The sequence below is a fragment of the Acomys russatus genome, chromosome 4 (assembly GCF_903995435.1).
Source record: "Acomys russatus chromosome 4, mAcoRus1.1, whole genome shotgun sequence".
Lineage (NCBI taxonomy): Eukaryota > Metazoa > Chordata > Mammalia > Rodentia > Muridae > Acomys > Acomys russatus.
Genome location: NC_067140.1, coordinates 81,741,460 through 81,755,996, shown reverse-complemented (window position 1 = coordinate 81,755,996; position 14,537 = coordinate 81,741,460). Strand labels below are relative to the sequence as shown.

The following is a 14,537-nucleotide window of genomic DNA, read 5'->3' as shown; positions in this document are numbered from 1 at the left end:
AACAACTTTTCTCCTGTGATGTTGTGTGCCTTTGAAGGTCAGTCTTATATATTTTTAAAAAGGCATGCTTTTTTTCTTTCTGAAGCTGATCTTTAAACATATATTTTACATTAAGAACACTTGCTGCTCTTACAGAGGACCCAGGTTTGGTTTCAAGCACCCACATATTGGGTGGCTTACAATTGGCTGTAACTCCATTTGCAGGGGTCCATCTAGTGCCCTCTTCTGGCTCTGAGGGTATCTCCACTATCAGTGCAGACGCACGCACATGCATGCACACATACATCACATATACACACAGAAATAAAAAGTAGAATAAAATAAATATAGAGTAAATATTACCTTATGTGCTTTAAATATTTATTTGCATTCTCTTTCTAATCAATTGTTTTAAACTTCCAGGCTCAACTTTAAAGAAGCTTCTACACACTGGAAATTCTATTAAGGTAATCCTTTTTGACAAAAGTATAATAGAATAATTCTTTATATTCTTTTTAGAGTCATTTATCTTATTGTGTGTGTATGAGTGTTTCGCTTGCACATGTGTATGTGCATCACATGTGTGCATGGTATCGTCTGGAACTTGAGTTACGGTGGCTGTGACTAAAGGCCTTGGGAACTCCTCCAGCTTGTTTCACTGGCGTCTGAAAACACACCTTTTATTTCCATTTCCTTATGTATCTGCTTTTATTGACATTGCTACAATCATTTAGGAACACTGAAAAGAAGCGATGCATGTTTTTGAATTCTAAAAATAGGGTAGAGATGGAAGTGAGTGTAGAGTTCAAACGGGACATTTTCTATTGGCTGCTGCTCACCATTCAGGTCATGGTGAAGGTGTGGGAAGGAGCCGAGTGTAGACATGAGGCAAGGAAGCTGCGAAGCGCCCACGGCTCTCAGCCAGGTCTGCAGAGACTTAGTGCCAAAGAACATTATGCTAACATGACTGGAGTTCTGCTCTGTTCTCTCCCAGTGTGAGTGTGGAAGGACAGCATCTCTGCCATTGCTCCCAGGGACAGCTGGGCATTGATGATGGCGAGATTTGCCTTACAGAATGATGTACTGTTGATAGTTGGGTGGGAGTCTTCCACTGTGTGATGAGCCTTGTGTGCATTAACTGACGCATCCTGCCATTTCACAGATGGGCGACTAAGACATGGAGAAGTCAGATGACTCTCCATGCATCACAGCTAGAAAGCAGTAGAGGGTGAATTTGAACCCAGGCCCCTGCTTCAGTGCCCGAGCTCTCAGCCTTTGTGCTGCATCCTTGCTTGTCACTGAGGGAAGAGCCTGTGCACCTTAATGATTCTTTTATCTCTCTCCTTCCCTCCCTTCCTTTCCCTTCTTTTTATTTCCTTCTGGTTTTTGGAAGTGGCCAGAATCTTGCTTGTTTTTTTTAAACAGAGACAATTTTTTTGCATGTATTTTCTTTATTAATTCATTCATATTACATCTCAATTGTTACCTCATCCCTTCTATCCTCCCATTCTTCCCTCCCTCCCACTTTTACCCTATTCCCTTCCCCTATGACTGTGACTGAGGGGGACCTCCTCCCCCTGTATATGATCATAGGGTATAAAGTCTCTTTTTGGTAGCCTGCTATCCTTCCTCTGAGTGCCACCGGGCCTCCTCATCCAGGGGACGTGGTCAAATATGGGGCACCAGAGTTCGTGTGAAAGTCAGTCTCCACAGGATAATGTCCTGTCCATTGGCTAGATCTGGGTAGGGGTTCAATGTTACACCCATCAGAATGGCTAAGGTCAAAAATTCAAGCGACACCACATGCTGGCAAGGATGTGGAGAAGAGGAACACTCCTTCATTGCTGGTGGGAATGCAAACTAGTACAACCACTTTGGAAATCAATCTGGCACTATCATAGAAAACTGGGAACAGGGCTTCCTCAAAACACAGCAATTCCACTCCTTGGAATATACCCCGAAAATGCTCCACCACACAACAAGAACACTTGCTCAACCATGTTCATAGCAGCCTTATTCATAATAGCCAGAACATAGAAACAGCCTAAATGTCCCTCAGTAGAAGAATGGATAAAGAAACTGTGGTACATTTACACTATGGAATACTACTCAGCTATTAAAAACAGGGAATTCCCGAAATTTGTGGACAAATGGATTGAACTAGAAAGGATCATAATGAGTGAGTTAACCCAGAAGCAGAAAGACTCAAATGGTATATACTCACTTATATTCGGACACTAGCCCAAGGGGCATGTCTCATGAAAGTCTTCACTTACCAGGAAAGTGGAACAGAGGGGAGGACATCCTATTGGTACTTTAGGTGAGAGAAGCATGGGAGAATGGGGAAATAGAAGGATCCAGAGGGTCCTAGAAATCTATAAGAAGAACATTATGATGGGCAGATCTGGGCTCAGGGGTTCTGCTCAAACTATAGCACTAGCCAAGGACAATGCAAGTAGTAAACATCTTCCTTTGAAGCTCAGGCTGGCCCAAAACTTGAGCTTTCCTTTCTCAGATTTCCAAGTGTTGGGATTATACATGTTATACCACCATTATGCCCCCCCCATACCCCCTCCCCCCATATGCCCCCTCCCCCACATGCCCCCTGCCCCCCGCATGCCCCCTCCCCCTCCCTCTCCCTCTCCCCATGCTTTCTTTTTTCTTAAGACTGATGCTATACTGCAAAGCATTTTCTACAAATATGTGTTAAATGTTTGACTTCCGTTGCTTTTAATTATGTTTTTAGATAAGATGTGAAGGAATCAGGCTGTTTCTTTTGTGGCTTCAAGCACTTCAGACAAACTGTGCAGAAGAGCAGGTGCTGATTTTCGCTTGCCTGGTGCCTGGGTTCCCAGCAGTGTTGTCATCCAGGGGGCCCTGCACTCTGGAGACACTCATCAACCCTAGCCCTGGTGTAGTTGATGGTAAGCAGGCGTGACATACTAAAATGAGTCTTTCTATTTTAATTTTTATTTGTGTGTATGTGTGTGTGTCTAGGCACACGTGAGTGTGCATACGAGTGTGTGTGTGTGTGTGCACGCACGTGCATGTGCGTGAGAGTGTGTGTGTATGTGTGTGTGCGCGCGCACGTGCATGTGCGTAAGAGAGAGAGAAAGTGTGTGTGTGTGTGTGTGTGTAAGTGTGTGCCTCATGTGAATGGGTGTCTGAGGAAGCCAGAAGGTGGCACCAGATCTCCCAGCTGGGGTTACAGGTGACTGTGAACTATCTGGCATGGATGTTGGAAACCAAATGTAGGTCGTCTGGAAGAGCAGCAAGGCGAGTGTGATTAACTCCTGAGCCATCTCTCTGGTCCCTGAAATTCCTCTTGAGCTACCGTGAGGCTTCCCTTGGTTTTGATGTCCTTGAATAGAAATTCTAACGAAGCCTAAAGAGAGATGATTATTTGTGGTCCACGGAGGATTCCTAAAGAGAGATTATTATTGTGGTTCACAGAGGATTCCTAAAGAGAGATTATTATTTGTGGTCCACAGAGGGTTCCTAAAGAGAGATTATTATTTGTGGTTCACAGAGGATTCCTAAAGAGAGATTATTATTGTGGTTCACAGAGGATTCCTAAAGAGAGATTATTATTTGTGGTCCACAGAGGGTTCCTAAAGAAAGATTATTATTTGTGGTTCACAGAGGATTCCTAAAGAGAAATTATTATTTGTGGTTCACAGAGGGTTCCTAAAGAGAGATTATTATTTGTGGTTCACAGAGGATTCCTAAAGGCATAATCAAGCCATAAGCTCAACCCACAGTACCACCAAAAATAAAAATAAATAATAAATGAGTAAATAAAAAGCTTGGGGTACAGTGAATGGTGACATAAAACCCTGATCCCAGCTCTTAGAGGTGGAGGTGGAGGCAGGAGTATCCAGAGTTTAAGGTCAGCCTTGATTATCTAATAAGTTTGAGGTCAGCCTGGGCTATATGGGAGACTCTCTTTTAAAAACAAACAACAAACAAACAAACAAGCAAAAAAGCAGAAGAAAAAAAAAACTAGAGCCTATTTTCTTTTAAATTATAATAAGAAAATTTCTAAAGTGACAGAAACAGGAATGAGATCCAGGGGGCAGTTGTTAGCAAATATGTGAATTATTTTAGGTATTTTACCTCAAATGTGTGGATAACAAGTGTTTTTGTCAGCTAATGAAATGTACTTCTGCCGTGCCATACCATAATGTGTTGTTCATGTCACCATTGTCCCTCTACAAGGCCACTCATCTTACGTTGCCAGCTGTGTTCTACCATGTAGCATTTCTAGAAGGATAGTAGTGGCCTTGTTGCACTGTTTGTGTCCTGTGAGTGTCAACTTATGTGTAACACTTCATTAAATTGGATTTATGCTGATTGAGAAAGATTTTGAAAGAATGGCCCAGAGGGAGAGAAGGCCGTGTGGCCCGCTGCATTGGCCCTAAGTGGACACAATGGTCTGGGCTTCAGTCAGGGAAGTTCCAGTGTCTCAGTGCGTGTTGTAATAGAGACCATCTAAAAATCCTTACTTAAAATTTAACTTTGGTGAATATGCTTTCATTATTTTCTACCTTTCAGCAAAAATATACCCAGAAGAAATCACCCCACTCCTGCCAGCCATATCAGGGGAGAAGACCGCTGAGGACCAGACCTGCTTTTTTCTTCAAATACTGTTGAAATATATGGTTATTCAGGTCAGAAGAAAATCATGGCTGTTTCCCCCACGGGCTTATTTTCCCAGGAAGGAGAGTTACTGCCTCTTTTCTTTCTGTGTCTGTATTGCCTTCCCTGAGACAAGTTTGTATAGTGATTCATTAAACGCAGGGGCATGTGTTGTTGCTGGGCCACTTCAGCAAGACTTGGTGTGAGTACTTTTTGTGTAAATTCCTTAAGATATTTTTACTTAAGATGTGCATGCACGTGCGTGCGTACACAGACACAGGCACACACACACACAGACACACACACACACACAGACACACACACACACCCTTTGGTGATTTCATACACAAAATGCAGCACATTTAGATCATTTTCACTTCTCTTTCTGACTCTCCCCTCTTCCATCATTTTTCCATTTTTTTTTTTTTTTTTTTAATCAGAGCCTCACTGTGCAGCTCTGGCTGGCCTGGCACTTTGCCTGCCTCTGCATCCTGAGTATGACCCCTCCCGCCCCCCAGCTCCTCCTCTTTAAGATAACCTACCAAGTACAGGTAGAGCTGCCCAGATGGGCATGGGTGTAGCGCCGTCTACTGGACCATGGCTAGCCTACCATGGGCCACACTGCCGAAGAAAACTGATGTCCTTCACCCAGCAGCTGGCACCTGCCAAAAGCTCCTCCTCTGTCCATTTCAAAGGGTTGACTTGCTTGGCCTTACACAGGCAGCCACAGCGGCTGTGATAGCCCTGCCATGTCTAGGAGACAGCTGTTTTGCCATTGTCCTTCCTGACCTTTAAAATTTTCTACCCCATCCTCTAAGCTGTTCCCTGAGCTACAGGGAGAGGGCTAATACAGGTGTGCTCTTGGGCGCTGAGCATTCTGCAGTCACTTAGTTTCTGCACTTTGAGCAGTTGTGAGTCTGTACTGACCACCGTGCACCACGAGAAGAACCTTCTGTGATGAGGGGTACAAGTGTGCTCCTCTATGGGAATAAGCAAGAGCATTGAGAAGGCAGTTTGATCATGTGTCCTTCAGCAAAATCAGGAGGATGTGCCCTGGGCCTCTGACACGCAGTCACGGGTTCTCGGCCAGGGTTACAATACCGGGAATTCTTACCCTCTTTTGAGCCTTGTTGAGATACAGTTTCATTACATTATTACCAATATTATCATTTAAAGATTTACAATGGGAATTTTAATCTAATACCGTTCCATGTTTGTATATGTTAATTTAAACTGTAAATGTACAAATGTTCTTTTCCACGTATTATCTAAAGGCTGCGAGCTTGGAGTGGAAGAATAAGGAGAATCAAGATACCGGTTTCAAATTTCTTTTTACATTGTTTCGAAAGTATTATCTTCCTCATTTGTTTCCATCATTTACTAAGTTAACTAACGTCTACAAACCTGTACTTGGTAAGTACTCTTTGATTCCTGTAGGTTGTCATCGCAGGAAGGCTGTACCGTAGCCTTCATAGTAATCCCCGTGACTGTTTTAAAGCAAAATAGTCACTTTATATTCATAATGAATGGTAATGCTGTTGTGAGAAGTTAAAGTTACCCAATGATTCAATTATGAATTATGTGAACTCACTAAGAGGTTTTACATTATGGAAATAAAGAGAACCACAGTTTCTAAACACGATTTTAAATGTGTCATGCTGTTTTAAATGTGTCATGCTGTTTTAAATGTGTCATGCTGTTTTTGTATATTTGCCACCATTTAATGCCATGCTTTGCATTTCTCAGTCTTCTCTTATGGGTGATGAGTTACAGTGATGCCACACCTGGCACAGTGGCTAGGTAGGCCAGCCCAGCGCTCACTGCTGCCAGGAGGATGCACTTTCTATTGGGGCTTTTATCTCCCAGGGTGCTGGCAGGTGCTCATGGAGGGAGAGGTTGCATAGGAGGCCCCAGAACGAAGGAAGCAGAGAGGAGCAGTTACCTCAGCTCCTAAAGTTTCCTTTTATCATAAATTAGGATTCCCAGGATGGAATCATCCCTTAAAGTGGTGAAAGTGGTTATAAATCTTCTCTCTATAAAAACAGATAAAATTAGTTAGATGGATAATCAAGAATAGCTTTGGAGGAGAAAAGATCACAAGTCGCTGTACTCTACCTGCAGGACATGCCCAACAAATTTAGCTGTCTTTGACACACACACACACACACTCACACACACACACACACTCACAGACATACACACTCACAGACAAGCAGACACAAGGAAATGGACACAGACGCATGAGAAGGGAGAATAGCTGAAGCCTGGTGCATTAAAAATAATAAGTAGAAATAGCTGATTTTTTTCCCCCAAAACTTGTTTCCGACTTTGTGCTGTATGTGTTCACTGTTAAAACACTATACATTGACATTGTTGCTGAATTGAAAGTTATGTATTGAAACTGGTCATGGTGGCCCTTAACTGCAATCCTAGGGCGTGGAAACTTGAGGCAGGAGAATTGTGAGTTAGAAGCCGCTTTGGATACATGAGGAGGTTCTGTAATAAAAAAGAAATAACACCTGCCAGGGGGTGGTGGCACATGCCTTTAATCCCAGCACTCGGGAGGCAGAGGCAGGCAAATTGCTGTGAGTTCGAGGCCAGACTGGTCTACAAAGTGAGTCCAGGACAGCCAAGGGTACACAGAGAGACCCTGTCTTGAAAAAAAGAAAGAAAGAAAGAACAACAAAATGTTATTTATTGTCAGTGCTTGTTTGCTTTGTTTTGTTTCTTTCCCTCACCAAGGTAGTCTAGGATCATAGGAAGTAGTTAAGGTACAGCCTAGGACTTAGAGCAAATCTCAAATCCGGCCATTCCGTATTTATATTTGATGAAACTTAAGAAGGACTGACTGACTCTTGGTTCTTTTGAAAAGGTAGTGCCTGATATTTCAAAGATATACATGAGTTTCTGAGTCCATTTAGATGACAAGTCTCGACCTCCCGAGTGTAGAGGGTACAGTCTGCACTGCCATCTCCAGCTTTAGATTATTTTTATTTTTTTGGTAAAGTTCATGTATGTTTTATATTTTTCCAGTCATAAAATAATATTAAATTAGGTATACTAGAAATGAAGATATATTCACTATTAGTTTAAACTAATCTTCAGAATTATTAACAAGACCAATTAGTGTGGCTGTATACTATTGTGATATATAGGTTAGAATAGCCACCCCTTTTATTTATATTGTAAGGCAAAATCAGAATCAAGCCTGCTAGAATATGCTATTTTTAAACATTTATAGGTTGTCACTTTTAGTTGCTATTCAAACAACCAAATATATGTTTATTATTTGGAACTGTTCATAGGGATTATAATGTTAATTGTGTATTCTATTTCTTTCTATCAGAAATCCCCCATTTGAGACCAAAGCCAGTATATATTACTGTAACTCGTGATAATGAAACAATTTACAGTACAAAAATTCCATACATGGCAGCTCGTGTTGTTTTCATTAAATGGATTGTAACTTTCTTTTTGGAAAAGAAGTATCTAACTGCAACACAAAACACTAAAAATGGAGTTGATGTATTGCCTAAAATCATCCAGGTATGCCGGCCATCATTTCAAACCCTCCTCTTCTTGTATATAAACACTAGCACATTAGCAAAGTAACTGGTTGTTAGATCCGAGGTTCTTTTTTTTAGGGTTTGGTTTCCTGGCTCACCTGTCTGCAGGCCTGAGGTTTCAGAGGAAGCTGTGGTCAGAAGCTCTTGCTATGCAGGGTTGGAATTGTCACAGGAAGGCAGTCTCTGGGGCAAGGAAAACTCTGAAAATGTAGCTCTTGTGGGTGCTCTGCCTCCCTTCTCTCACCTTTGTTTAAGTGATGTCTTCTGAGCACAGTCACAGGGTCTTGTTCTTCGTTTACCAGTCACCCAAGCTGGAAGGCCTTCGTGTTACGTAGATGTGGCTTGTAGAGGGCTCATGCAGTCATGCACTCTCTGGCATCTCAGGCTTAGATCTGCAGCTCAGGAAGGGGGCGGTTGCTGCTTTATGATGCTCTTCCTAGAATGAAGTCTGCCTTTGTCTGAGGTGTTCAGAAAAGACTTGCTAGGCAGGAGGTCCTTCAGTGTGTGTGCGTGGTAGAGCACTGCTGTTTCCAGAGCTTCGAGGTCAGTCTCGTCGCTGAGGGGTCATGGCTTCATGGGGGTTGATTATTGTTGTTTCTTGTCCCCAAGAACAGGGCCAGCAAGTGTAGTGCACTTATTGAAGGTTTGTTGATGTCAAGGAGGTTCCAGAAATAGGACATTGCTCCAAGCTAGGAAAGCACATAAGCTGGGGGAGGCAGGTCATAGTTGCTGCACTTCAAGTCATTAGTGCTCCGGGGAACGAGGAGCACCAAGCAGTTCAGAGGCCACCAGCGCACTGTAGAGTACTTACTGGAGACCCAGAGAGCAAACTTGTTTTCAAAAGAATCTCTGGGGATAGAAATAAAATAAAAACAACAAAGGGCTTGCTGAAAGATAGCTCAAAACAAAACAAACCCCTTCATTGTGTATTTTGAAAGCTACAAGATGAAATAAAAATGGTAACAATTATCTCCTCAAAGTTCTTGTTTTTTGTTTTTTGTTGTTGTTGTTGTTTGTTTGTTTGTTTTTGAGACAGGGTTTCTCTGTGTAGCCTTGGCTGTCCTGGACTCACTTTGTAGACCAGGCTGGCCTCGAACTCACAGCGACCCCCTGCCTCTGCCTCCCGAGTGCTGGGATGCTGGGAGTATAGGTGTGTCCTACCACATCTACCTCCTCAAAGTTTTTATTTCAAATTTGAAATATGATAATCTTTCATACATCTAAAACGAGTGAGCAGGGTGTGGTATTCACACCTTTAATCCTAGTCCTCCAGGGGTGGAGGTCAGTGATGAGCGTGAGACCAGCCTGCCCCACAGAGTGAGCTCCAGGACAACTAGGCTATGTAGAGAGGCCCTGTCTCAAAAACAAACCAACACAACCACCAAACAAAACAACAAAAAAAGTTACTGTCCTTATCAAGGTGATTAAAACTCTTTTCAAACAATACACTAGTTTTATAAAAACATGTTAAAATATTTTAAAGTTTTGTTTCACAATAGAATTCACATTTTTGCTACAAATACTTTTGCTGTACATGATGTGTTTTTGGTTTTCTGTTCTCTAAGTGCAGTCATATCCTTTTCTTGGTCTAGAACTAGTACTTTTGACAGGAGAGAAAACAGTTAACAATGCACCTTCTAGACCCAGCTGCCCTAGCACTAGGTAGACTCAGGCCTAACAGGTTTTCTTGTTCAGTCCCGTGTCAGCCAGCTCTTTGCTACTGTGGCAAGAATACCTGAAATAGTCAACTTAAAACACTTATTTTCGGCTCATGCTTTTAGAGGTTTCTACTCTGTGGCCACTTAGTCTTGTTGATTTGGTTTGTCCATCAGGGATGGAAAAAAGTTGAGACAGCAAGGCATCTCAGCATATTTATTTGTATAGCTCTTTAGTTATATTAATAACATTTCACTGTTGCTGATTCCACGGCAGTTTTCCCAATGATCCATAGGCTCGTGGGATGAATGGGCAGAACAGCGACGCACACAAGCTGATGACTCTGCAGAATTTTTCACATGTGTCTGTTGGCTCCTTGTGTGGTATTCTCTGTTGTTCTTGAACTTTGCAGAGGCAGTGATAGGATGCGCTGACCATGTTGACAGATCAAGATAGAGGAACTGAGCGCCATCCCACTCAGGCATCCCCAGCAGAAGAGCCGAGACAATCCCCTTGAGGGCTGCTTTGTGGGTAGTGGGAGTCCATATTTAGACTGACCCCGAGCGAGAATGAGCATCTCAGTACGAGCTGTGCAGTTGAGAGGGTGCCTGGAGGCAGAGAGACTGAGGCAGGGAGTAGATGGCAGGGTGTGGTTTTCTGAGCTGTGCTCGTGCTGGCCTGGTCTTGGTAGGTATGTCTCTTTCACTGCTAAGGCTTCTTTGTGTGTCAGAGGACTAAAAGTCATCTCTGCATTGACCGTCAGGACGGACTCACACTGACCGCAGCCTTGAATTCTAGCTTGACTCTAGTGCATGAAAGACAGCCCTCCCTCTGCAGCCAGTCCTTTGTGATTGTCAGCAGGTGCTTTACCCACTGAGCCATCCTCTTAGGTCTGGAGCTAATGTTTAAATGACCTGATGCTACATAATTTTTCATGCTATTTTAGTTATTTCTTTGCTGTAATATTAACCACCGCAAAACTTAGTGTCTTAAAGCAGAAACCTTCTAACCTTTATTTTTTGATTTTACTAAGTAGGACAGGATTTAGCTTGATAGTTCTAGTGTATTTCATGGGCCCCTGGGTGGTGACCTCAGCTGATGGATGTTTGGTCTGGAGGATCTGGGATGACTCTATCCAGGTGCCTGTTACTGCTAATTGGAGAGAAGGGGCTGGCTTATGTGGAGCTCATCTATGCAGTCTCACTAGCAATGGGTTTCTTATATGGACACTGGGGACTCCAAGAACGATGTTTTAAGAGATAGAAAATGTTAGATGTTAGCCTTTGCGTCCGGGCCTGGTGATCCTTTTTTGTTATACGCAGTCTCCCAAGTTTTCACATGTCGGTGATAGGAGAGTAAATGCGTGAGTACAGAGCCCTGGAGTGATGGTGGCACACGTTGCTTTTACACATTGACTTATTGTGATTTCACAAGTGCAAACTAAGCTTTTTAGCTGACAAGGTTTCACAGTCCTCTTCCCTGAAATAGCTTAGTAGTTTTCCTGTTAAAAAAGTCACTGAGCTGCAGAAGGATTATTGCTTAATTAGAAAATTGCTAAGTAGAGGTTCAGGGGTCCACGTTTGAGGCAGTTGCTGATGTTCAACTTTCTATACCTCATGCAGTTGGGGTTCTACCCTGTTGGTGGTAGTTAGAGTACGTGGAAGCAAGGCAGGACCTGGGTGTGAGGGTGTGGATCCGTGGCAGGGCACATGCTCTTACATGTGGGTTGTGGGTTCCTTGTGGATCCGTGGCAGGGCACATGCTCTTACATGTGGGTTGTGGGTTCCTTGTGGATCCGTGGCAGGGCACATGCTCTTACATGTGGGTTGTGGGTTCCTTGTGGATCCGTGGCAGGGCACATGCTCTTACATGTGGGTTGTGGGTTCCTTGTGGATCCGTGGCAGGGCACATGCTCTTACATGTGGGTTGTGGGTTCCTTGTGGATCCGTGGCAGGGCACATGCTCTTACATGTGGGTTGTGGGTTCCTTGTGGATCTGTGGCAGGGCACATGCTCTTACATGTGGCTTGTGGGTTCCTTGTGGATCCATGGCAGGGCACATGCTCTTATATGTGGCATTGTGGGTCCCTTTCCTAGTACTGCAACACTCGAAAAACCCAAAAGCAACGAGCAAGACAAGACTCACGCTTTGCTGGGTGCTGGTGAGTGAGGGTTCACGTGGCTGAGATGTGTGATGACATTTTCCAGACTGTTGGTGCTGGTGCAATACAAGAAAAGGCGCCGGAGCTGGATGGCGCTGGGCCCACAGAGCAGGACAAAAGCCATTCCAACAGTAGTACCTTGTCTGACCGAAGACTCAGCAACTGCAGCCTCTGCAGCGTGGAAGAGGAGTATCGGACGGTGTATGAGATGGTGCAGCGGATCCTCCTGTCGACTCGGGGTTATGTGAATTTTGTGAATGAAGTATTTCGACAGGTCAGTGTGGATTACGCATTCATGAAGTTGAAGTCATCTTTGTTCTTGTCAGTCAGCTTCCCATTGGTCTCACACATGCCTGGGGGCATCAGCTTAAATACAGGAGTCTCAGTCTCAGAGGGCCTAGTCCAGGGTCACGTGGTTTTGTTGCTTAGGGCCTGTGGCAAGGCAGTATATTAAGGCAGGAACAGGAAACAGGAGGCCTCTTTACCTCATGGTTGGGTGTGAGAAAGAAAGAGCAAGAGGTTAGAGTCCAACAGTCTTCTTTGAGGGCACACTCTGCCATGACCTCTAATATCCCACTAAGCCGTGTATCTTAAAGTTTATGCCACTTTCCAGTAGTGCCAAGCAAGGCCCAAATCACATATGGGCCTGTGGGAGGACGGGAACATTCCAGATCCAAACTGTAGCATCATTGTCTGACTTATGACGAGGTTAGCAAGAGTAGTCATGATTTGGCTTAAACTACAGAATTAAGCAATGACCTTTCCAGTCTCACTTTTGGTTTGTCACAAGTTTTTATGACCCACAAAAAGGTTGCTTTTTTTTTAAATCTATATAACAAAAAATTCAGCAAATACTTTCCAGCTCCTATATCACAGTCAGCTCGGAGGTGGGGGGCAGGTGAGGTGAGCCGAGTATTCCCAGGGCTTCAGTGCCCACGGCCCACAGCACTTTCAGAAAGTTGTTCTCCCCCTGGAGTGTGGTGTGGCACGAATATGTGACAGAAGTGTTTGTGGTGCAGGAGTGAAGACACAGATGGAAAGGAAGTAAAGGAGAGAAATGCTCTGTGTCGAGGACCCCGGAGTACCGGACCTCAGACACAGCTGCTAGGAAGAGCTGAAGCAGGAGAGAGCAGGGAGAGGAGGTGAGCTCAGATGCCGCTGCAGGGAGAGAGAAAGGGAGCTCAGATGCCGCTGTAGGGAGAGAGAAAGGGAGCTCAGACGCAGGCTGCAGGGAGAGAGAAGGGGAGCTCAGACGCCGCTGTAGGGAGAGAGAAAGGGAGCTCAGATGCAGGCTGCAGGGAGAGAGAAGGGGAGCTCAGACGCAGGCTGCAGGGAGAGAGAAGGGGAGCTCAGACGCAGGCTGCAGGGAGAGAGAAGGGGAGCTCAGACGCAGGCTGCAGGGAGAGAGAAGGGGAGCTCAGACGCAGGCTGCAGGGGAGAGAGAAGGGGAGCTCAGACGCAGGCTGCAGGGAGAGAGAAGGGGAGCTCAGACGCAGGCTGCAGGGAGAGAGAAGGGGAGCTCAGACGCAGGCTGCAGGGAGAGAGAAGGGGAGCTCAGACGCAGGCTGCAGGGAGAGGAGGTGAGCTCAGATGCCGCTGCAGGGAGAGAGAAAGGGAGCTCAGATGCCGCTGCAGGGAGAGAGAAAGGGAGCTCAGACGCAGGCTGCAGGGAGAGAGAAGGGGAGCTCAGACGCCGCTGTAGGGAGAGAGAAAGGGAGCTCAGACGCAGGCTGCAGGGAGAGAGAAGGGGAGCTCAGACGCAGGCTGCAGGGAGAGAGAAAGGGAGCTCAGACGCAGGCTGCAGGGAGAGAGAAAGGGAGCTCAGACGCAGGCTGCAGGGAGAGAGAAGGGGAGCTCAGACGCAGGCTGTAGTAGTGGTACCCGGGTTTGCAGCAGGGCGACATTCCTGAGCGTCAGTGCTGGCTGGCATCTGTGCACAGCCAACTTTATTACATTATAAATTTATCTTCTAAGTCAAGCTCAGTGGTGTATGCCTGTGATCCTATCACTCAGGGAGGCAGAGGCAGGTGGATCTCTGTGAGTTTGAGGCCAGCCTGGTCTACAAATCGAGTCCACAATAGCTAAGGCTACACAGAGAAATCCTGTCTTAAAAAAAAAAAAGAAAAAAGTCTTCTGAAAGATAAACGTACCATTGAGTTATGGTTATATGCCTGTAATCCTAGTATTTGGGAATTAGAGGCAGGAGGATCAGGAGTTTAAAGCAAGCCTCAGCTACACAGCTAGTTTGAGATTGCCCTGGGCTATACACGAGACCTTGTCTCAGAAAACAAAACTGACTGACTAAATGTATCACTATCAGAAATTGATTAGGAATCATAATGTATAGGGTTGTTTAATCTTAGTTTGGTCGTTAGCAGCTCTTTCGCCTTGGTCCGGAAGCCTGACTACTTGCTGGGCTGGAGATGGCGCCTGTTTTTATCTTATTTTGTCATTAAGTAGCTTCGAGAAGGTATTCCAGAACTGACTTTCCTTCCTGCTTTCTTTGAAAATAGTGAATGTGGATATTTATTTATTTA

At 44.7% G+C, this 14,537-nt stretch overlaps 1 protein-coding gene across 1 annotated transcript in view; it reads left to right on the top strand.

Moving 5' to 3' along the window:
* The window catches only part of Ralgapa2 (Ral GTPase activating protein catalytic subunit alpha 2), a 282,989-nt gene that overhangs the window by 76,622 nt on the left and 191,830 nt on the right, over positions 1–14,537 (top strand). Inside the window, exons 5-10 of the mRNA XM_051144780.1 lie at positions 403–446; positions 2,726–2,903; positions 4,534–4,649; positions 5,892–6,030; positions 7,964–8,163; positions 12,047–12,274. Of these exons, the coding sequence (XP_051000737.1) occupies positions 403–446; positions 2,726–2,903; positions 4,534–4,649; positions 5,892–6,030; positions 7,964–8,163; positions 12,047–12,274 (905 nt within the window). The remainder of the gene's footprint in view (positions 1–402; positions 447–2,725; positions 2,904–4,533; positions 4,650–5,891; positions 6,031–7,963; positions 8,164–12,046; positions 12,275–14,537) is intronic.